Raw genomic sequence first — 23,639 nt, forward strand, 5'->3', positions numbered from 1 at the left:
TGTATGTATGTATGTCTGTATGTCTATATGTATATATCTTGCATCATGAAATGTAAAAGGTAGGCAGTGATCAAGTAAACAAAAATAATTTATTGAATAAATATGTAACATTCAGTGATATACTAGCACCAAAAGGTGATGAGGCATCATCACACTACAAACACGCAGGACAAATTATAATTCTTTCGTTTGTAATTTTCTTTTTCTCTGTAAACTGATAAAACTGTATTTTCTGGAACTCCTATGACAGGAAAATGAATGTCTTTGGGTTTTTGGACAGAACAAAACATCTGATGATGTCATCTTGGGCTTCGGAAAACACTGATCAACATTTCTCCAGACTTTCTGTAGTTTTATCAACCAAATAAATTACTGGTTGATCGAGAAAATGATCGACAGATTTGTCAATGAAACTAATTTTGAGATATCACCCTAAATTATATAATCTCACATTTTCACATCATTTACCTAATTGGATCCATAATAACCCAACTTCAGAACTTAAGCACACAGATTCAGCTTGAAATCGCTGTTATGTGAACAGTTTGAAGCCCTTTTAAAGGCGCTTTTGGTTTTATTCGAAAACATTTGCAAATCACACAAATATCACATTGTTTTAAAACCCACATCTGTAAAACCCTGAGTTTAAATGGGTAAAACTGTGCTATCAGTCAAAAGAGCTCACTCTACAGATCACACTGTTTTCTGAGTCTTAGATGCTGCACCCTGTATCCATCTTGCTCCACACAGCTGAGTGATGTATCCCCCTCATTCCTGATTCTGTGTCCTTGTGTGGAGCAGCACTGCCTGTCCAGCCAGCCCAGCCTCCACCCCTCCTTCAGGAACCACATACCGGGTCCCGTCGTTAGCTCTCTGAGGGTCCATCGTCCTCAGCTGCTCGTTGCTCTGAGCCACACTGTCCAATCTCCACAGCTGGTAGCGCAGGCTTTTACCCTGCTTCGCCAGGATGTAAACCTCTTTGACTGCTGAGCTACCGACAGGACAGGGACAGCTGCTGTCAGTGGCAAGGGAGAGCCAGGGCAGAGTGATGTCAGGTTGAGTGTGGTCGTTGTTCACGCTGCCTTGGTCCAAACCGAGGAGAACACCTGGGAAGGACAGAAGTGGTTGTTACTGTGTGTCATGTCGGTGTTTTCAGACAAGTTAAAACCAGCCTTATTGTAGTAAATCAGGAAATTCTCTGTCTGGCCTCACTCATCACGGAACTGTACCCCTCGTCTCCTACCCCTAAATCTCATAATCATCTATCAGACTGAAACCGTTTTTTTCTCCAGAGTTCCTCCCCAAATGTTCCTTTTCACTGCGGCACTGTGAATATGAGTCAGCTCCCAGTATATGTAAAGCTGAGACAATGTCAACAAGCAACACACTTAATTTGCGTGATTCGAAGATGATGTCAGCTCACTATTCCAGTCAGATGTGCTTTCACAACCCCAGTTCCACTGAAGTCAGGACGCTGTGTTTATTTATGCTTTACACAATTTTTTTGAAATGTGGGTTGTAATATGCACATGTGCACTGTCTACAAACTAATAGTTTACACATGTTCTCTCTTTAAAATGTCATTAAATAAAATTGAAAAATAATACCCCAGAAATCAATTAATCAAAGATGCAGAAAGTGGCAGACAGGTATTTAAACTGCATATTCACCATCTAGAGCATAATCAAAGTTTACAAAAATCGTAATTATCTTATTGTCTTGTTGGGGGTCTCAATTATGTCACTCAACTAACAATGAAGATCAGTGAATTGAAGCTCAGAGGTTTAAACTCGCCACTCTCATTCACTATGCAAAACATTCTCTTTTGATTTGTTCATTGCAGCGATTTCTTTAACATTTTATTCTCCACGTTATGATTATGATGATTAATTATTGAAAGGAACATTATGTAACTGTTTTACCTCAAAATAACAGCTTCTAAATCATGTTGATGGTTCAGTGTCTTGTAACAGTGTGAATGGTGTCTCTGCCAGTCAGTTTTCTTCACCCCCCCAATCCTACCTGAAGCAACTGCCCAGTGTGCCCTGTGGCCGCTGCGCTGGCATGGCTCATGGTTGAAGTCCTCATCATATCTGCACATACTGTGAAGGAATTGTGCACTGCAATAACAAACTTTTCTTTTACAACATAATCACAAAAGGAAAGGTCCCAGTTTTTCTTTGGGTGGAGGATACGGGATGAGAACAGGCTGTCTCCTCCACAGGTGTGTGATGATGGTTGCAGCATTTTCACCACTTAAGCCTCCTGACAGCAGCTCAGCCTTACAGCCACAAACCTCCTCTGCCAGCAGGGCCATGTTGTCAGCTGGCGAAATAAAAATCTTAATGAGATAATAAAGAAACAGCCATAAACTCAACACAGTGTGAAACTGCATTTAGTTGCTTGTGAAACATAAAGAGGGAATTACGACTTAAAAACAGGTTTTAGCTGAAGACCTACTTTTATAACTGAAAATCACATTTTTTAAAGACTCAAATTAATCGTGCATCTGTTTCTAGGACCTTTATGTGATGTTGAGGTATGTTTTTGTCTTTGCCGTGTTTTCATGAAACTTTTGCTGCCCCTAAATAGAAAAGGCGCCTCTTTTTACTCTTGTTTCCCACTCTGTTTCTATTACATCATTCAAAACAGACTGCCCTGAAAGTTTACAAACTCTTGTCACCTGAAAACATTTCCCCCTGTGCCGTGTATCCTCTGCTCAGCGCCGTCTCAACAACAGTTTCCATGTCAAGACTCAGCTGTGGCTGTCGAAGGTGAGCAGACATCCACAAAGCCACCAGACCACACCTGGAAAATAAATGAATAACACTCTCACAGACACACCCTGGCAAATATTCCAAGTTTATTAATGACTAAAACATTACAGCATCCAAGTAAATCTTGTGAAACAATGGCACCCTTGTTCCTACAATATCTGTGGTAGCAGTTTTGTTTGAGTTATATAAGTGCTTTCCCTTTAAACTGTAGATCAAGGTGTGAATGACAAGTATTAGAATGACACCAAAGTTTATGGACTTACTGTGGGCCATCTTGGATTAGAGAAGGCACATAGTTATTCATCAGGATCCACTGCAGGTCCTTCCTAAAACTGAAGCACAAAAAAACACATCGCATGAACATAAATACACATTACAAAAGGGGCCTTTTTCCAAGGAACACACTGATACATGTCACAGTAAGTGTAAATAATACATATATGGTTATTGAGTTTTCTTTAGCTGCCTTGGTTTCGGGGTCCTGGACGCTTAAATAAAGCCATCATAAGTAGGGATGTCCCGATCCGATCATGTGATCGGAAATCGGGCCCGATCACGTGGTTTCAGACTCCATCGGAATCAGATGTTACATCCCGATCAGGGAGGATCGGATATACTGTATATATGTATATTTATTCTCACTATTTTTTATCAGATCTATAATATTTCAAAACAAATGGGAAAAATAACAGCTTAGTATTTACTGCCGTTATGTGGTGGTACAGAGTCAGACCGTCTCAACTCCACACAGAAACAATGCATGCAGCATGACATCACTTTGCTGCAGTGACACTATTGGTTGAATGCCATAAAGCGAAGCAGAACATGGTAGCAGCTTGAAGCTGGGGGTGCAAATATGTCTGCAGTGTGGAGGTATTGTAACGTGGGTGGTGAAGGGGAAGGTTATGGTCCGCTTTCAATGGCGGTAGCTCTGGTAAGCTTAAAGACATGGCAGGCAACATGTGGGATATCCGCACATACTTTCATTCCACTATACAGACCATACCAAGCCAGGTCTCTACGGCACTAGTTATTACATGCATACATGCACTGACAAACACAGGCCGAGGGTCCTACACCAACACATCAGAAAATAAAATAAAATAAAAAGCGGTCTTCACTCCATGGGCGGCATCTTTATGCATGATGTAGCGGAAGTACACCTGCTCTTCTTCTAGGTACAGGTTACATTAGCCACTAAACAAAAGGAGGCGCTACATTCAGTAACTCCAACTGTTACAGTATTTTAAAGTGGATGACAAAAACATTGCGATTGCAAACTGTGAGATATGCAAACTTGGGATTTCAAGAGATGGCTTTATACACTGTGGCACTTTTATTTGCTTATTTGTTTACATGCCTGCCAAGTATTTCAAGTTGAGCTGCTGTTCGTTTTCATTTAAGACATTTTTATTTAATATATACTGTTGCACTAAACTCCAGTGTGAAGAATTTATTTTATTTGTTATTACCTGATTGTTCAAGCTACCTCACAGAAGTGCTCCGTTTTTAAGTGTTAAATGACAAAATAAGGTGAATAAAATAAAAAATAAGGGACATCCTGAATCTGTTTCTTCACTCTTCTTATTTTTTTTTTTACGTATTATATAAGTATCGGATCGGGACTCAATATCAGCAGATACTCAAAATCAAATGACTCGGTCTCGGACTCGAGGTCAAAAGAACCTGATCGGGACATCCCTAATCATAAGTGTTACTATCTTATAATGTGGGAACTGTTCGGAAGTCTTTCCAAGGAAAAAAAATAGTTATAACCAAATATTATCAGTTATAACATTAAGGGGTGGACCAAGTGTACTTAAGGACAGTACTTGAGTAAATCATACTTAGGTTTATCCAATCAGTAGTTATTAAAAACATCTTACACAAAGACTTTCATTTTTACGGCAATAGAATATTGGTCCCAAATAGCGTTTTTCAGTCTCCTCGTTTTCTTTAATAACTGGTATCGATCCCTGAAAAAGCCATACTGGTCAGCTATCAGATGAGTTTTAAAGAATGCCATTGGCTGTCAGATATTGGATATGCAAATCACTGCCAGGATCATTAGGATTTTTAAACAAGTTAAAGTAAGTTATAAAGAGTGAGGGCTAAATGTGAAAAAAGGTGGGTAAAAGTGGGTAAATCTCACCTGCTCTCCCTCTGACTGAGCAGTAAGCGGGCCTCTGTGTGGTTCCCCTCTACAGGACTCCTGCTGCTGGCTATAGTCTGATACAGCTTCTTCTTTTGTGTTGGCACAGGTGGAGGTGGTTGCCCTGGGGCAGGTGGAGGAGGGGGAGGGGGAGGTGGTGGTGACACGGGACACTGCACTGACATCTTGTGTGAGCTCCTTTTAGATGAACAGAGTGTTAGCTTGGTTAGTTTGGTAGTAGTGCATGTTGTAAAGACAATTTCCAACAGACCTGATAAACACTGTTACTCTCTCCTACCTCCTCCAACTTAGCTAGTAGCTCCTCCACGGGTGAAAAAAAAAATACTTATTCTAAATCTGTGTAGAATGCTATTTGGGCTGAAAGCGACATTCACAATCTCCTCTCGTTCCATAAAGAAGTGTTTCGTTTATAATCTTTCACATACTAGATAATACAACAACTTTTCAGCGAGCAACGCTAGCTAACACCAGTGTCACCCTCATTCTTAGTATTAGACACCTTCTTCTTCTTCTTCTTCTTCTTCTTCTGACTTCTTCTTCTTCTTCTTCTGCTTGTTCTTCAACGAAAATGGTCGTACCGCCCCCAATCTACTATCCTTCATGACACTAAATCACTCTACGCCCAGTTAATTCATTTATGTATGAGTAACTTCTACCGTCCTGAGACAAAAAAAAGCCACTTAAAAAGTGGCATAAAGGGCTCTAGGTGTTACACTACATACTGTGACCTGAGCTATCAAGAAACATCGCTCGTTCAGTCGGTTTAAAAATGTGCAGTCCTATCAAGATGCTTTGGTGGTAAAAAGCTGTTATCAAAACACAGAAAGCACCAGAAAAAAACATAAATGAACAAAATAAAATAAAAATAAATAAAAACTTTTGTAGTGGGTCGCTGAATCTAGAGTAACACCGGAAGCAGCCGGAAGCAGACTCGCATTTCTTAACGCGAGAACTGCGCACGGGATTTGCGAAGGCTGGGGTTTTCATTCATCGTCCTGTGTAAGTACTCCTTCCACATCAAGTTTAATAGTTAAAAAATCGTCCTTTTTCGCTTTTAATACGATTACAAGCCATTCTGGAAGTTAGACGTCCTTATTTGACGCGTTTTGTGTCAATGAGTTGAATCAGGCACAAGCGATGGGCGGATATAATAAGCTAAATATGTTAGCAACAGCTAGTAGCTAGCATTTAGCCAACGTCCCCCCCACGTTATTCAAGCGGTATAGTAATTTGCTAACGCTAGCTAGTTAGCCGTGTTTCTATCTGGCTTAAAAGGAGTATTTAAAGTGTTTTTTTTTCCCATTCCAGCAGCTCCAACGCGTTAGAAGATGGCCACTGCGGAAGTGCGACTCAATCATACAATCTACATCAATAACCTGAATGAGAAAATCAAGAAAGATGGTAAGTTTATCCTCACCGTCTAGCCTTCGGTGTGTCGCTTCACACACATCGCACAGAGACTCACAGGTCAAACTAATGGGTTTGTACTACATTGTTGTTGTTCCTGCAGAGTTGAAAAAGTCGCTGTACGCCATCTTCTCACAGTTCGGGCAGATTTTGGACATTTTGGTCGCAAGAAACGTGAAGATGAAGGGTCAGGCCTTTGTTATTTTCAAAGAGGTTAATAGCGCCTCCAATGCCCTGAGATCCATGCAGGGATTCCCTTTCTACGACAAGCCAATGGTAGGTTCCACACAGTGAATACCACAGAGGCTTTTCAGAGTGGAAAAAGTGTTCATAATGATATGCAACATATAATCTGTGGCCTGAATTTATGTCTCTTCCTACAGCGTATCCAGTATGCTAAAATGGACTCAGACATCATAGCTAAAATGAAGGGAACTTATGTGGAGCGTGACCGTAAAAAGGAGAAAACCAAGAAGGTCAAGGGGGCTGAGACAGCGGGAGCTAAGAAGGGTCTACCAGGAGCTGCCGCACCCATGGTTGCTGGTGTCCCTGCTGCCATGCCTGTGAGTGGGACAATATGTGTTTTCATTTGTAATCAGTTGATGGAATTGATGTTTGCAACAGGTTTGATTGCATTAATTGCTGATGGAGTTTCCATCCCAAAATCTAGCTGAGAATCAAGGACAAGCTATCATAAACTGTGATGCTGAGTATAAATATGCACAGAGTAGCAAGATATTGTGAGTTCAGGCTTATTTGGTAAAAGTTTTTAAAAAAATCCAAAGCAAACTGGGACTGAAACCCACATCCTGTCCTTTCCCACCTTTATATGTGGCAAAATTCTTGTCTCACTTGTTTCACCATATGGCTAAAGTTGCAACAAAATCATCAGACTAAAGTCAGATTATAACGGTTGGAAAAAGAGGAATGTGTCACAAAAACATTCTTTTCTTTTTATACATACATACATACATGGTCTCTTTCTGGCTATTCAGACAGAACAGTTAAGAACTGAAAACTGACACCAAATTTTTAAGGCCCTTCCGATTTGGGCCATTATTGTTTGCCTTTAGGAGGCAAATGTATATGTTTTTATTTAACCCGGTAAAGGCCTCTTTGAGACTAAAACATTTTATCTCATAATCAAGAAATTTCCACACCTCTATGCAAGACTAGGGGGCACTTAAAGACCTTAAGTGGTCAGGAGTACTCTTAATTTGCAATCTATCTGCAATTTAAAATTCACTTAAATTCAATTTTAGCAATCAACTTTGAGCATTTAAATTCCTTCTCTGCATTATTCCTTTTTAAGAAGGGGCAGCATATTCTACAGGTTTATTTTTGCCTTGTTCTGTTGTAATGCTGGGAACCGAAAATGTTGAATAGTGTTGGTTGATATGCTCATGCATTTTTGCTCTTTAGGGAATGCCTCCCATGAGCCAGGCTCCCCGTATGATGCACATGCCAGGACAGCCGCCTTATATGCCCCCTCCTGGCATGATGCCTCCTCCTGGGATGGCACCTGGTCAGATGCCCCCTGGAGCCATGCCTCCTGGCCAGATGATGCCCGGACAGATGCCTGGACAAATGCCCCAGCAGGTAGTGTGTGCCGCTTTCTTGCAGAGCATGTTTTTTGAATTTATTTAACAAAAAATTAGGTTTTTTTTTCTCATTGCTCTATTATGACCTCTGCCTTTTTATCCTCACAGGTTGCAGAAAATCCTCCCAATCACATCCTCTTCCTCACCAACCTGCCAGAGGAGACAAACGAACTCATGCTCTCCATGCTCTTCAACCAGTCAGTAACAGATCCTTATCTGCACTGCTTTTTTGTATTTTTCTATTTGTTAAAAGTGGAACCTGACTCTATTGTTTGTTCTTTAGGTTCCCTGGATTCAAGGAGGTGCGTCTTGTCCCTGGTCGCCACGACATCGCCTTTGTGGAGTTTGACAATGAAGTGCAGGCTGGCGCTGCACGAGATGCACTACAAGGCTTTAAGATCACACAAGCAAACGCAATGAAGATCTCGTTCGCCAAGAAATAACAGCTGAGGGCCGATTGATCTGCTTACACACACGCATCTTTTAAGAGATGTTCAGCAGTGATCCGAACTAAAACGTTTTTTAAGAAATATGTTGATCAATGCAGAACAGGTGATGTATTTTTCCTTCTTCCAGGATTACATGTAAGTATACGTTCGTTGCATCAAGTTGCTGTGTTTTGTAGTGTCACACTGATGGCAAGGTAAATTTGTGGAGGATCTTTGCATCCTACTGATAAGAATTTCACAAAACTGGCTGGTTTACTTTCTTTGGATTCACAATCTAATCAATCAGCAACTTTATGCATCTTCTGTTTTGTTTTTTTTAACTGTTTGTCATAAAGCATTGCACCCAGAGTCTGGTCTACCAGACATTGTACCTGGAGCTTTTTTGTTTTTTTTAAAATTAAACCTTTTTCTTTAAGAAATTGCTCTCAAGTCTTCATGTTTGTCAAGGCAAATTTATTATCCCACGGGGGAAATTAAGTTGCAGCCAGGTATTAAGAAACACAAAACCAACGACACAACACACAAGATGATAAATGACAATGGAGACAGCATTACAACACAGATACACAATGACGAGAACATGAAATAAAATACAGTGCAAGATCACTACATGGAGAGGCCAAGAGAAGCAATAGTCCAAAAGTCCAGTGTGCAAAAGAGGCAGTAAGTGCAATAGTGACGTCATTTAGAGCAAATTCAGCATATTAACGACAGTCTACACAAAGGAGAATTTGTAATGTGTAGTCCTGGGGGTGGGAACTCTATACCTTCTACCTGAGGGTAGAATCACAAACTCCCTATAGAGGGGGTGGTCATCACAGTCCAAAATGGCCAGAGCCCTCCTAAGAACATGACTGTCGTATAAGTCACGGAGTGGAGACTGCTTTACCCCTATAACCTTGCCAGCAACACTAACAAACCGACCCAGCTTGTTTCGCTTAGCAAGGTTACAGTTGCCAATCCATACAATAACTGAAAAAGACACGACTGACCCAATAAATGATTTGTAACAATGTCCTAATTTTTGTGCGCACATTAAACCCGTTCAATTTTCTTGAAAAGTAGAGGCGCTGTTGGACCTTCTCATGGATAGCCTCTGCATTAGTCTGGAAACATAATTTATTATCCAGCACAGTTCCTAGGTATTTGTAGCTTTCCACTAGTTCCACCTCCAATCCCCCTATCTCTGCAGGCTTGGGAGTAGGTGCAGACCTACTAAAATCAATTACCATGTCCTCGGTTTTGGACACATTAAGTTGCAGATAGGACTCCTTACACCAAGTGACAAAGTCATTCACCACTGGGCCTTGATCTAATTCCCCTCCCTTTAGCAGGCTAATTATGACAGTCATCGGCAAACATGATGATTTGTCTGTTATGAAACTGACTTCTGCAACTGTTGGTGTATAGCATGTACAAGAGAGGTGAAAGCATGAACCCCTGGGAAGAACCAGTGAAAGAGTAGAGCTTTTCAGAGAGAACACCATTGACTCTAATACACTGTGACCTAAATGTCATAAAATGTAAATTCCAACCAATAATGTTAAAATCAAGCTAAGATTCGTAGAGAAGTTTCTCAGCAAGCAGCTGTGGCTGTATAGTATTGAAAGCAGAGGAAAAATCAATGAAAAGAAGTCTAGCATGGGACATGGGCTCTTAAAGTGGTGGCTGTTCAGCAACGTCAGAGTGGCATCCTCCACACCTCTACTAACCCTATATGCAAACTGCATGGGGTCTAAGGACCCACTTCATCAACTTTTCAAACACCTACATTACTGCAGAAGTGAGGGCTACAGGTCTAATATCATTTAGGGCTTTGGGATTAGAGTACTTTGCAACAGGGACAACAACTGAGTGTTATAAATAATAACAGGAATCCTCTGTTTCTCTAGGTATTCCACAAAAATGTACTGGAAAATGCCCCCCAGTTGCTCCGCACAGGTCTTAAGCACCATGCCACAGATCTGGCCTGGGCTCTGTCTATTGTGAGTCTGCTTGAGTAACCTAACCACAAACCCAGTGTCAATATCAGTATTATTAGGGGATGACTTAGTCATATGTCTCAGATTGTCAAACTGTTAAGTAAAAGTATGCTTGTCAAATCTCGAATAAGATTCATTTAAACTATCAGCAGGCTTATTATCAGAGTTAAAACCAGCAAGTCTAGCTGCTGTGTTCCACCTCCCCAAACAGCTGGTCATTTTTTCTCATACCATTCCAAGCAACTCTAGGGTTGTTACTTCTGAATTCTGTCTCTATCTTAACTTTGTAGTTACCATTTTTCATAATTCTTTAACCTTAAGTACATTACCACAATTGAAAGCAGCATTCCTTTGGCTTATCACGTTTTTCAGTTCAGATGAAACCCGTGGTTTATTATTGGGATAAACCTTAACTTTCATAGAGGGAATCACAGTGTCTTTACAGAATTGAATGTAGCTACACAACGCATCAGTAAGTTCATGAATATCATCTGAGGAGTCCTGGAACACAGACCAATCAGCACAGTCAAAACAGCCCTGAAGGGCAAGAGAACTCTCATCAGACCAAATGTCAACCCTCCGCTCTCGCTGAAGGACAGACTTATATGTTGGCAGAAGATGGACAATATTATGGTCTGACGATCCAAGCGGGGTCGTCAGATTTATAAGCCCCTTTGATAGGACCATAGCATAGGTCTAAAGTTTTCATATGACGTGTCGGACAGGTGATATATTGATGAAACCCTGATAGAGCCCCCTTCAGTTTGCAGTGGTTAAAATCCCCCAATATAAAGTTAGGAGAGTCCGGAGAGATAGATTGGAGGAGCTGAACCAGTTGAGGGAATTCCCTCAGGAGGTAGAATGGACGTTGTGACACAGAGAGCAGTTCAATGTCTGGAAGTTATGCGTTCTCTTACCGTAATGTTGTTGCACCATTTACGGTTTCTGTACAAGCGGACATAAGCAGACATTGTTGTTGAGGGAATTAATCTTAAACCAATAGATGGTGCTATAAACCCACTTTATTCTATAGGGTTAATCCACTCAAATAGTAAACTGTTTTTAGAGCAGCCCAACTGATTTTTAATTCTTGTGGCATCTGCTTTTGCCTCTTCCCTTATGTCACAAACTTGACCTAAGTCTGTTAATGCAGTGGTGTAAAACTGTTTGCTGTAATCATCTGTAGGCCTTTGCTCCAACCAAAAAACGTGCCAGGAGATCTCATCTTCAGCCTCAGAGGATGGATTATTCCGGGAAACCGCTCGAGTAACCTTTTCTTGGAAGATGAAACAACAAATTCTCAGCGCTGTGTAGGACAAAGCTGATTATGAGAATTGTCTATCAGTCAGCAGTGGAGAAAAGGTCATCGATGTCATGCAGCAGAAGTCCTTGCTGGCCTCAGCCTCAGGTGGCCGATGTTACAGGGAACACACTTCAGATTGCTGGCCGCCCACATTCTCCGCAAATACTTGCAGAAAATTGGATTCTTTGGCATCCTAAAGAATCTTTCATTAGTCCTGTATTCATCAGAGAGTAGTCAAACTATTTCTTCAAAGCATTCTGGGCCTCCGCACAAATCCTCCCTCCTGCTTGTTGAATAAACCAATTGGAGTCACATTCAATTTGTGCCTGGACGTACACAGTACATGCTCAAACAAGCCATCTTTATCCGTATGTGTGCTCTGCTCAGTGCAATAAACCAGATACAGATTAATTTGTTTTTTAAGATCGATTAGATTACGTCACCTACTGGCCGCTATGAGTCATCATGTTTTTCAGCATTTCCATCATCTGTCTCTTGCCTTTTATCCTTGAGTGATTCTGAAACCAACAAAAACTTAAAATTCAGTGATTATGCGTGTCATTGGGTTGCAGGTGGTGGAACTGCTCAATGCCAAATGGTGTTTTATTTCTGAATTTATTTATTCACCTCTGGGAACACATCTGAAGGAGTTGGTATGAATGTGTGTGGGAACCTTGATTTTACTGTATTAGACTCCTCTGCGCTTTCTAGCCATGGTTTTTCATGCAAATCACGTTTCAGTTCGGTTCAGTTCAATCATGGTTCAACTCAAGGTTTCTTAGGAGGCAGTGACTTTGCAGAGACTGGATCAATTGTATCCAAAAACACAATCTGGTAGACCGAAAGTGACCACACCATCAGACAATTAATTCATCAAGTTTAGTTCCCTGAGAGATAGAAAAGCAACTTCGTCACAGATACAGAATTTATTAACTAAAGAATGAAATCAATCAATCAATAGAAGTCCTGTCAGAAGAAGGCTGTCTTTTAGAGGACAAGTAGCAGTTTCTGAACCACTACTCAGGAAGGGAAACAAGCAAAACGTCTTGAGATGAGGATGTGGATGTCTGGAAAAATGTAAAACATTTTCCAGATCAATCCAAGTGTGAGATTTCTGTCCATTACAGAATGGTGTGTGTGTAAGGAGAGGAACAGAGATAGAGAAAGATACCACGGTGTTTAGGACCCACAGTGAAACATGCAATTGGAAGATGCAAGTCTGGGGCTGTTTTGCCTCCTCTGGAGTTGGACACCTGCACAGAATTGACTCCACCCCGACCAAAGAGGCCATTCTTCAGAGACACGCTCCACCCTCTGGTTTGATCTTTGTGGAGAAGGATTCGTACTGCATCACCTCTGAGAGATCCTTTGCTGAGATAACGTGAGTCAGCAGGTTTTGCAGAAACTTGTAGAGTCCATGCCAGCTTGAGTGCATATTTATCATTGAAGCAGAAGATGGATATAACAAATTCTACGATATTCTGAAATTCATGGACACGTTTTAAAGATTCAACTTTTCACTCAAGTTGACACCACTTGTAATGAAGAAATGTAATGAAATATAAAATATAGGACTGCCTCTGTGTTAGTGGAGTTCAAGTACAAAACAGCCAATAGTAAAAAGCAGAAGAACGTCAGAGTTGTGATGATGTTGTAGGGCTCCTTTCATAATGATGGTATGCAAGTAATTTGTGTTTAAACAAATATCTTAAATGGATGCAAACAGGTTCAATGGGTCACAATGGTCTCAGCTTTGCCAATTAGTAAATGCCTGCCATATGTTTTGCAGCACATCCTCACTGGCCCCTCGCAGCCTTCGCACACTGTAGGTTTAGTAATTACGTGCCAACAAGGGCCACCTCGTCCTCTCAAAGGCTGGATTCATGAGCGCAGGGCGGAGTGATGTGTGAATTAGGCCTGAAAAGCTCGATTTAGACTCGCACTATCAACTGTGCCCGGTGCACACAGGGCCTCCCTGTTGTGGACTTAAACTGTGCCCTGAGTAATTGTCTTCAGGTCGGCTCAGCAGTGTACACAGAAATGCACATTCTTCTGTAGTTTCCCAAGCCTTTCCACACTCCCTTATTTTGCCTTGAGAAAGCGCTGACCTTAGCCACCAGGGCGCCATGTGTGAGTGAGAGAGAGAGTGTGTTTCTGTGTGTGTGTGTGTGTGTGTGTGTGTGTGTGTGTGTGTGTGTGTGTGTGTGTGTCGCATGTTCTTGGCAACATGCCTACTGCCTTCCCATTCACCAGCACACTGATCTCTCAGTTGCAGGGACTGAGAGGCAACTTATCCGGTGGGTTATGTGGGCTGTCAGATCAAAAATCAACTCTAAGACTTGGGGCTCTCTCAGATGTTTAAGAGCTTGTGTCATGTATGTGTGTCATTGCGTGTGGTATGTGGTTTCTTTCTTCCTTTTTTTCTCTGCACATATAAATAATAATAATAATAAAAAAATAGCCAATTATTTTCAAGGGAATGTGCCTAAAAAACCTCAAGGGGCTTGAAAAGTGTTGGTCTCCAGGCGACATATTACAAAAATAATAACACCAATGTAAAGTTCACAGTTCGTGTGTATTAATAATTTTAGACATGAATCATCATGGATCAGGTTTAAAGTAGGTGGTGTCACTCAAGGGCCAACATTTGTCTTCGCTTTAATAACAATACTGTGTCGATGACTTGGACACAGTTGACAGGAAATAAAGGACTCTAGACTCGACTGGAAATTAAAGATTTGTGACTTGAATTGACTGAAATGACTTGTCTGTGTTAATTCATGTTTTCAGTTCATTTTTATATTTAGGTGTTTTTAGTCTGGCTGTCAGCATTCCTCAGTGTTAAAAGTGATTTCAAAAGTTTTTCATTATTTTTGTTTTATCACATTTATTTGACTAAATATCACTAATTATAATCCAAATTCAAAACACTGTCATTCGTTTTGAACAGGTTAAACTAACTGGCCAATAATATCATCATTAGCCATTTAATATCTCGTCCTCTCACTTTGTAAGGACAGGATACTGCAGTTGAGTGATGTGATTTGACTTGCCTTTAAAGGAATAATTCATCCAAAAATGAAAACCTCAGACTTCATCTCTTTACCCTCAGTCAGGTGAAGTTTCATCACCCACAAAACATTTCTGGAGCTTCACAACAAAACAGTGTTTTCGCATCCTCCTAAACAACTGAAGTGGATGGGAATGTGTTTTAAAAAGAAAAGCTTAAACTGTTTTACATGCATCCCATCGTAATCCAAGTCTCCAGCAGTCCTGAGATCCCAAATTAATATGAAAATACGTTATTTACACCTTCTTAAGCGGAAATCTCCTGCAGCATTCTGCTAAACAACTGAGGTAGATGGGCACTTGCTTTAAAATTAAAGAAAACAGCTAACGTTTAATGTAATTGAAGTCTCCTGAAGTCCCTTTCCAGGGGTAAAAAGAAAAAAACACAGAGAGCTTTGAGTGAATGTTGCAGATTGCTCTTTAAATTGTTTACAGTAGAAACAGACAGAGGACATGGAGAGAGACAGACATTAAAATATTAGATCAGATCATAACATGCTTGTAGGTGTGTCACTGACTGATTATATGTCTGCTGTAGACTTTAATGGTTATCAGTGAGTCTCGCATTTTAAATGTGTGCCCTAAAAGGACACATCCCACCATTAGGTGGTGCCAAATACAAAACTCACAAGACTTCCGTTCGGGTACCAGGACCCACAGAGTGCAGAGGTTGGATCCCTCAGGTGTGTGTGTGTGTGAGTGAGTGTGTGTGAGTTTGTGTGTGCGCGTGCTCGCATGCTTGCGCGCGCGAGCACTTCCGGGACTGTTGGTTAGAATTCAGCTCATGTTTGGAGGTCACTGCTCCCTCTATGCAAATCAACCCTCTGCTCCTCAAGAGCCCTCTGTTCTGCTCCGGGGTCAGTGCCGAGCGCTCAGGCCGCGGAAACACCAGCGGTTGTCAGGGAAGCTCTTGAGCAACAAGCCTGTGATAGACCTTAAGATAGAGGAGGAGGAGGAGGAGGAGAAGGAGGGAGGCAGAATCTCATTAGAGTTCCTCCTCGATGAAGAAGGTACATTGTGTGGAACTCTGGAAGTCAGATGTGGAAAATATGCCATGTGAGCGGTGCCAGTATGCTAAAAGATGCCTATACGCGCCCTCAGTGCGCTCAGTCGGTGAGTAGCTGCAGCCGACGGCATCATTAAGCAGCAAACATGTGCGCACAGGAGCAAGCTCAAATATAAATGTGGGTATGACGATCTCAATAGGCTGCAGGTAGGGGCCAACGTGTGCGCCATGATGCGCCTTCGTGGCCAACATACACTCTGTTTGCGTACTGTTTATGTTCATTACGGAGGGCCGCAGCTCCAGACGCCGATAGAAACTTTCCCCTTTCAGAGGCCGCCAGAGCAAAACTGAGAAAAAAAAATCATTTAATTGGCGCGGCGGAGCTGCCTCTGAAGCGTGCAGAGACCTGAAACCTGAAACTGGAGTGTAACCGAAGGTAAAGAGAGCAAACAGGAAACAAAGCAAGGAGAAGTGAAACGCGCTCAGGGTAATCCCGTGCGCAAATGTGAAATAATAAAAAGTTTTGGGCTGGTCAGAAGGGAAAGTGGTGAGCGCATTGGTGCGCTCTGGGAACCATCCGGACAAGAGCTGAGAGACGGATATTCCCTGCCTCAGGACACACCCTCCATGCTCTCTCTCTCTCTCTCTCTCCCTGTCTCCCTCCCTCATTGTTTCCCACACTGACTCTGTCGCCGCTGGGGCTTCGTATCGGGTTAATAAACGGCCAAGCAGCAGCTTTGGATGAGAGAAGCGCAAAGTGGAGAGACGCAACTTCTCCCACACACTCATCACGCTGAATATTATTGGTGTGGGTTTTTTTTTTTTTCTTTTCAGTTTTTATGCGTGGACCAGGCTTGAAGAAGAGCAGGGAGAGTGTCAGCTAATTGGAATGAGAGTTCAAGTCAAGTGAGCCGGCAGATTGGATCTTTAAAGCCTCTTAACGCAGGTGGTGGGAGGAATACGGCGCGGAGGGGAGTGTGTTTATGCGCCGTGTGTTTGTGTGTTTGTGTGCATGTGTCGCTCCCAGTGGAAAATCCACCCTGGACCCCGATCAGGTGTGTGTTTGTGTGTTTGTGGTGAGGGCGGCGGGGGGATAAATCCAAGCGGAGGCAGACAGGGGGGTAGTTATGGTTTCTCTCTGAGCTGGACGCGATGAAGCGGCTCTGCGGGAGTTTGAGGAGGAGAGCTGGGCGGACGGACGGACGCGGGGAGGGAGGAGGAGGTGGAGGAGGAGGGGGGCACCATCAGCAGCACCAGCACCAGCACCACCACTGCCGCCGCCGCCGAAGCGCACAACGCGGTCCCCAGCCCCTTGGCGCAGGGATGGAGAGCACAAGAGCGCACAGGGTAACAACCATGAGGAGTGCCCCACACCGGGGACACCTCCACCTGCAGCGGACTGTGATTTTCCTCGTCGCGCTCACGATACAACCGCAGGTAAGCCACCGATTAAGTGCTATTTCGGGCGGCATGCCCTTAAACCCCCCCTGAAGCTGACTTTTAACTGTGGTTCAGCTTTTATTTCTCATCACAGCTGCCTGAAAACAGTCAGTAATGGAGTCCACACGCACTGTCCCTTCCCTCTTTGTGCTGCCCTCATTCGGCTCCTACATGGCGCTGTGCCCACCTGTTGTTTCAGCCCGCTGGTGTCTGTTATCCCACGCAACAGAAAACTACTGTAATCCTGTTCGAGACGCACGGGATGCAAATATGACAGCGGAAAATGTGAGAATAGTACATCAAAATCCTGTTTCAAAGCATTCTGAAGAATTCCCTGCTCATTATGTCACTCTTTAAGGAGAGTGATGAGGTTGGGAACACACAAATCAAGCATAATGCATAATGAGCCTTAAGTGGTTCCATGTTATTTATTTGAGTGATTTCAGCTGTAAAGAAAACCTTCAATTCTTTTTGAGGTGCTCTGAGGGATAAATAACACGCTAATTACGCACCACACCCCCTATTCTCAGTCCTCTGTCTATTCACAGTAAGTCGTGAGAGTAAAGCAGCTCCATTTTAGCACGCTTGCCTGCTGCAACATCTCTATTTTGCACATTATTTACAATTCTCATCTTCATGGCTGCATGGATGCAGACTTTTCTTTGTGTGTTTTCCTTTATGAGTCCAATTAAGGCGTTGAGTGCGATGTGTAAAGGACTCTGACAAGCTGTGAATTTGGCAGCATGGAAAGCTTTGGATTTGTATGCCAGCAAAATGTTGGGCGTGAAGGTGCAAAACCGTAAAACAATTTCCCTTTTTTTTTGCCCTGCGAGCTGTCAAGCAGCTGCTGGCCCGATCAGGAAGCTCTATGATGTGTGACAGGAGCCAGCAGTAGCAAGAACAGGCCCAGAGGTGCTCCACTCTGTGCATGTGTGTGAGAAAGTGTGCGTGCGTGTGTGTGTGTGTGTGTGTGTGTGTGTGTGTGTGTGTGTGCATTTTCCTAAACACTGAGCTCACATCCAGCATCTGTGTCTTGGGTGTGTGTGGAGCCCGGGGGGCCACAGCCGAGTAAACTCCGGGTCGTGTGAATGTTGAACGTGGGGGCAGCTCTGCGTGTCTCTCTCTGCACCTCTGCAAGCCCTTCACAGCCGAAGAACAACACACACTCCACTCCCTCCATTCTCTGACTGCACTGCGGTGTGAAAACACACACTCAGGAGCCTCGGCTGCTGCTGGCGACTATTATTAATGCAGGAGACAGGAGAGCATGTTCATGAGGACTTAGAGCAGACGTGCGATTCAGAAGTGATGCTTGAAGAGCATCGAGTGGTCGCTGCATGTTGTCTGCTGTCAGTGGAGCCTTGAGGATGTTGTTAAAGTGTGATTTTCAAAAGGAAAAGCTTGGTTTGATTGAAAAAAAAAAAAAGATTATTTTCCCTTTTTCGTCACTGTTAGATATAAAACAGAGCCTGTCATTTTTATAAACATGCAAATTATTTTCAGCTGTGGATGACTGAAGAAAATACATTTTCTTGAAAAACAGAACATTTGTTGGAAGTCAATTTTGGTTTTAAGGGGAAATAAAAACCTGATAAATCCTCTCACAGATGTAAAATAGATTCACCCCGATTATATTTCAGTGTGATTGTCTGAGGTGTTGAGATGCTGACTAACACTAAGCGCTCTCTAATTTGATCTGTATAATGTCAACCTTCTATAAAAGTCTCATTCTTGACTCAAAGATATTCTGTTTCCCATAAGACAAGGACAGTCAGGAAGTCCTCAAATTCAGAGGCTGGAACCAGTGAATTTTGGGGCATTTTCCATGAAAAATTATTTAACAATTAACTTAATTAATAGCGTTGTTCCTGTAAATGTTTCTGCTGATCAACTAATGTATTAACTGGAGAACTTTTTCATCTTTATAACGGCACAAACATAGCGAAGATGAATGCAGCAGAGGTGCTGCTGAGTGTTTGTGGTGATCACATAAGCTGCTCCTGGGATACTGCAGGTATATTGTACATACTCCATCTTGTGAAGTACTAATTATATAAGTAGAATTAGTTTCCAATAAAAATGTAAAAGGGAAGCCTACTTCAAAAACAAAAACCAAATTAAATTCTCTTTTTATTTGGTTACTTCAAGGTCCATACAGCCAATGTAGACATTTTCACAGGGCTTAATTTCCCTAAATGAAGGGCCTTCTGTGAGTTAATACAACAGAGTTAATTCAAAAAACAATACAGAAGCCAATAAGAATTAATTAATAGCACACAACACACACATTACACAAACAACGGTTGCATTTGTTTAATGTACACAATCCAACCGTCCCATCTTTTCATAAACTTTTGCAGTCAAATTGAAAATATTATTCTTTCCATCTTAAAGATATCATAACCATGTCAGTCCAGTCATCTACTGTAGAAAAACGCCTTGATTTTATGTGGCAACATTTTCCATTTTTTATTGGTGACTCATTTTAGCCCTGCCACAAAAATAGTATGTGAAAGCGAAAGTTGATTCTCATCAAATTCTGACGCTTTGGACAGCAGCTGACCTGACTTGCAGTCCTGATGCGTCAATGTTTGATGAGTTGGGAATGAGATTTAAAAATCAGCCTTCTTACAAAGTTAATCTTTAAGGAGCAAAGAAACTATTAATGAAACTCGTGAAACACAACAATGTCTGGTAATTATTAGGAGCAACCCTGTCAGATTTGAAACATTTGATAATTGAATCAAATTGAATAATTCAATTTGAATTTATTTTAATTAATTCCGTGTGCTGTCTTTACACAATTTGAGTAGTGATGTTGTAGTGATGAACAGACGTCAGTACTTTGTTTGAAAGTCCAGTGTGTAGAAATGCACAAACACACCTTGCGTCACCCTCTCCTGCTGTGTCCACTGAAGACGTTACAAAGACCCTCTCTTGAGTCAGTTTTTGGTTTGTCCATTCAGGGCTACTGTAGAAAGAAGGCAGTGCAACATGGTGGAATTTGAAGAAGAGATATAAAAGACTCACTCTAAGGTAAAAACACATCGGTTCTTAGCCAGAGGTGACTATAAACAAAATGAAAACATCATTATGAATATTACACTCCAATTTCTGCCAATAGATCCTCATAAGTCCCTCTAAATCTTTCACAATGGACCGTTAAGGGAGGGACTTGTCCTTTATTACTGTGTGTTTATGGGTTTGAACTTGAATGTTTGAAGTCTTCAGATGGAGAGGATTTGTAGTGAGCCACCCTGAGTTTTGGGTGTACTGATCCTTTACTGCCAAAGCTCTCCTGCAGAGACGGGCTGAGCCTAGGCTTGGAACTCTCTCTGTCTCTATCTCTCTCTGTCTGTCTCTCTCTCAGTCTCTCTCTCTCTCTCTGTCTGTCTCTCTCTCTATCTGTCGCTGTCTCTCTGTCTGTCTCTCTCTCTGTCTCTCTCTGTCTCTCTCTATCTCTCTGTCTCTTTGTCTGTCTCTCTCTCTGTCTCTCTGTCTCTCTCTCAGTCTCTCTCTGTCTCTCTCTATCTGTCTCTCTGTCTCTCTCTCTGTCTCTCTCTGTTTCTCTCTATCTCTCTGTCTCTCTGTCTGTCTCTCTGGTCCGACTGAGCGCTGAAATGCTGGTATGCAGGGAATGGCTCGGGCAGCGAGAGGAGGAGAGGAAGAAAGGAGGATGTGGAGTGATGAGCGCCGATGTATCTCCGCGAGCCTTTTGATGTAGACGAATTCACCCCCATCTCCCCCCTGCATCCCCCCTGATCCCTCCCACCTCACCCCCTCCTGCCCCTCTCAGCTCAGGGACCGGGGCAGGAGAGGGACACGCAGCCACACACAATGGGGCGACTGAGATTCTGGCTCAGTGTCGGGCAGCTCGGACACATGGTGGTGATTCTCGTCCACAGTCACCGCCGGGGATACATGACTCTGATTCTTGGACTTAATGAGCGATCATTAAGTTCAGTGTTTGTGCCAGAAAGAGCTGTGGATTATTCAGATTTATTCATCAGTGGAGGTTTCATGGCAAACTGAGATAACAGCGGTTTATATTTTGTGTTTGGACGCCAAAACCATTATTTCCACTGTGCCACGGTGACATACAGACACACGCAAATGAATGCATACACCCACATACCTGACCCCGGTGCCCCGAGACTCTCAGGGGGTCTTGTTAACTCCAGAGTGTGTGTGTGTGTGTGTGTGTGTGTGTGTGTGTGTGTGTCCTCCACCCACCACTAAACAAGGAGGGATCACAGAGGAAAGAAAGGGCGGCAGATGAAAAGGAGAATGGAAACAATGCAGAAAAGAGCTGATGGCCACAGAAAGAGAAATGACAGGAGGTCTAGAGCTCATTCCCAGATATGAGAAACGAGGGAGGAGGAGGAGGAGGAGGAGGACGAAGAGTGTGAGCAGGTTCTCAGTGTCATCGTCCCCTGGGAGGAGAGAGTGAGAAATAAGAAGGGAGTGGTGGTGACACATAAAGGAAGGTAGGGAGAAAGAAAGAAAGAAAGAAAGAAAGAAAGAAAGAAAGAAAATGAAGTTAGGAGATAAACAAGATTATATGGCAGGAGTGGTGAGGTGTTGGTCCAGATTTTCTCTGTTGGAGGTCGTGGGTTACGTCCTCGTTTCTTTCATTCCTCTCCGTCTCTCTTGCTGTCTGACCACTGTTGTCTACTAACATACTGATAAACTTTTGATACAGAGGAGACATGTAGACCGCTGCAGCTTGCCAGAAATATCAAGAAATTACATTGCAGGAAACGTGATAGTCCAATCTCAAACTTTGGATGAGGATGAGGTCTCAATTGAGCACAAGGTCTCGGCAGTGTGAAGGATTTCTGGTTTTGTCGGTTTACAGTTGTTGGTTGCCTGTTGCTGAAAAATGAAACCAGTGACAAAAACTGCAGTTCCTGGAATGGCCACTTGAGACTGGCTCCAAAAGCGGGTCAATCCCAAGAAGACCCTGTATTAAAATCCCATTTGTCCTTCTTTGGATAAGATGGGTAGATAAGTGGAGTCACCTTAATGAGCTTCATGATAGCTCTTCAGAAAGCTATGGGTGACGTCGCAGACACCATGTCCACATTTCATACAGTCTGCCATCTTTGATTAACAACTTTGTTATGCCGTCAAACTTCGTTGTAAACCTCTACTGACCAGGCTGCTGTATTTGGCATGTTGCTTCACTGTAAAGTCCAGTCCCAGTGTATGTGAACTGGAGGCTTCAAGTTTCCACATTACACTTGTGTACACTGAATATTAGCCCAGGATTGGCTTGCAAACTCTTAATGATGTCAGAAATCATGCTTGTGGGCCCGCCTCATAACATGAGCTGATTCACTAACCAGAGAGAAAATTCACACTTTAAGCAATAAATGTTTTACAGCCTTCTGCTGTGAAACGTAAGATTCAACTGTGGGAACACACAAGAAAAAAAAACACATTGTGAGAATTTGTGTTAACTGTAATGGTTGGTCTTGCACTGCACCTGTTAGATGACATAATATAGTGACAGATTTCTCTCCTCTCTCTGGACTCAGGCTGTGTGTGCTGTCGGGATGTTCGAGCTCCAGATCCGTCACTTCCAGAACCCGCATGGATTTCTGCAGAGCGGAGACTGCTGCGACCTCCAGGCCAGCGGGGGGCAGCGCTGCTCAGCCAGGGACCAATGTGACACTTTCTTCCAAGCATGCCTCAAGGAGTACCAGGCCCGGGTCGTCCCAACTGGAACCTGCACTTTTGGGTCGGGAAACACGGGGATCCTGGGTGGAAACTCCCAGTCGCTCCGCCACCGAGGACACGATGGAGGAGGAGGAGGAGGAGGAGGAGGAGAGGATGGGGCTAATGGTCACATTGTCATTCCCTTCAAATACGCCTGGCCAGTGAGTACAGGGGCAGTGCTGGTTATCAGTTTGGTTACCAAGGGAACAGGCGAAGCTTCAAGTACAACAATACACTCAAACTGAGGCTAGAGTGGAATAACAATGACAGAGTTCACTCTCACATGCTTCTACAGCTTCTCTGTCCTTTGGGTGGAAGTACGGGAGGAAATGGGGGAAAATCTAACACCTTATATAAATCTGTATGCTGCAGTATATCACAATATTTGTTCAGGTGCAGGACAATTCCTCTGTTGATAGACCAGTTAAAGTCCATCATATTGGTAAAATTTCAAATTTCAAAAATCATTCCTGGACAAACAACAAAACTATGGTAGCAGAAGTGGATCACCTTGCATCAAACAAAAAACAGATTATACCTGTTAGCATCGTTTGTGAGCATGCTGGTGTTAGCATTCAGCTCAGAGCTTTACTCCTTGAAATACTGTAAATTCACATCTTCATGTATCTAAATATCGTTTGAAAGGAAAAAGTAACTCTTTGGTCATAAATGCTCATTGCTCATGTGAAAGGTGCTATGTGTACATTTGTA

At 42.7% G+C, this 23,639-nt stretch overlaps 3 protein-coding genes across 9 annotated transcripts in view; 2 read left to right on the forward strand and 1 right to left on the reverse strand.

The window, feature by feature from the left end:
• Positions 1 to 70: 70 nt before the first annotated feature.
• actmap (actin maturation protease) lies at positions 71 to 6,475 on the reverse strand. Of its 5 annotated transcripts, none has more exons than XM_030406935.1 (7): positions 6,368 to 6,475; positions 4,930 to 5,127; positions 3,041 to 3,109; positions 2,684 to 2,808; positions 2,196 to 2,325; positions 2,023 to 2,093; positions 71 to 1,106 (listed from the first exon to the last, which is right to left on the reverse strand). In XM_030406935.1, exons 2-7 carry the CDS (start codon positions 5,112 to 5,114, stop codon positions 769 to 771), a joined length of 918 nt encoding a protein of 305 aa, XP_030262795.1. In that variant the 5' UTR covers positions 5,115 to 5,127; positions 6,368 to 6,475; the 3' UTR covers positions 71 to 768. The 5 variants fall into 5 exon arrangements, with proteins under 5 accessions (XP_030262795.1, XP_030262776.1, XP_030262786.1 ...); XM_030406916.1 differs by lacking the exon at positions 6,368 to 6,475 and adding an exon at positions 5,450 to 5,876; XM_030406926.1 differs by lacking the exon at positions 6,368 to 6,475 and adding an exon at positions 5,450 to 5,876 and having other exon boundaries at positions 4,930 to 5,130.
• snrpa (small nuclear ribonucleoprotein polypeptide A) lies at positions 5,827 to 8,826 on the forward strand. 2 transcript variants are annotated; one of them, XM_030406948.1, is made up of 7 exons: positions 5,827 to 5,949; positions 6,259 to 6,351; positions 6,461 to 6,633; positions 6,741 to 6,920; positions 7,780 to 7,956; positions 8,067 to 8,155; positions 8,242 to 8,826. In XM_030406948.1, the coding sequence occupies exons 2-7, from the start codon at positions 6,279 to 6,281 to the stop codon at positions 8,399 to 8,401; spliced, it is 852 nt and encodes a 283-aa protein (XP_030262808.1). In that variant the 5' UTR covers positions 5,827 to 5,949; positions 6,259 to 6,278; the 3' UTR covers positions 8,402 to 8,826. The 2 variants fall into 2 exon arrangements, with proteins under 2 accessions (XP_030262808.1, XP_030262816.1); XM_030406956.1 differs by having other exon boundaries at positions 5,842 to 5,949; positions 6,262 to 6,351.
• Positions 8,827 to 16,432: 7,606 nt separating this feature from the next.
• The window catches only part of LOC115576368 (protein jagged-1b), a 49,814-nt gene continuing 42,607 nt past the window's right edge, over positions 16,433 to 23,639 (forward strand). For both annotated transcript variants that reach the window (XM_030408947.1, XM_030408955.1), the window contains exons 1-2: positions 16,433 to 17,204; positions 22,748 to 23,089. In XM_030408947.1, the coding sequence (XP_030264807.1) occupies positions 16,920 to 17,204; positions 22,748 to 23,089 (627 nt within the window). In that variant the 5' untranslated portion in view covers positions 16,433 to 16,919. The remainder of the gene's footprint in view (positions 17,205 to 22,747; positions 23,090 to 23,639) is intronic.

The sequence above is a fragment of the Sparus aurata genome, chromosome 2, assembly GCF_900880675.1.
Source record: "Sparus aurata chromosome 2, fSpaAur1.1, whole genome shotgun sequence".
NCBI classification, from domain to species: Eukaryota; Metazoa; Chordata; class Actinopteri; order Spariformes; family Sparidae; genus Sparus; species Sparus aurata.

Coding starts and splice junctions, on each gene's coding strand:
- actmap (XM_030406935.1), bottom strand. CDS start 5,114: ATGTCAGTGCAGTGTCCCGTGTCACCACCACCTCCCCCTCCCCCTCCT. Junction 3,110..4,929: donor CTCAGTCAGAGGGAGAGCAG/GTGAGATTTACC, acceptor TTTGTGCTTCAG/TTTTAGGAAGGACCTGCAGT. Junction 1,107..2,022: donor ACACTGGGCAGTTGCTTCAG/GTAGGATTGGGG, acceptor TGTCCTTCCCAG/GTGTTCTCCTCGGTTTGGAC.
- snrpa (XM_030406948.1), top strand. CDS start 6,279: ATGGCCACTGCGGAAGTGCGACTCAATCATACAATCTACATCAATAAC. Junction 6,921..7,779: donor GTGTCCCTGCTGCCATGCCT/GTGAGTGGGACA, acceptor TTTGCTCTTTAG/GGAATGCCTCCCATGAGCCA. Junction 7,957..8,066: donor CTGGACAAATGCCCCAGCAG/GTAGTGTGTGCC, acceptor TTATCCTCACAG/GTTGCAGAAAATCCTCCCAA.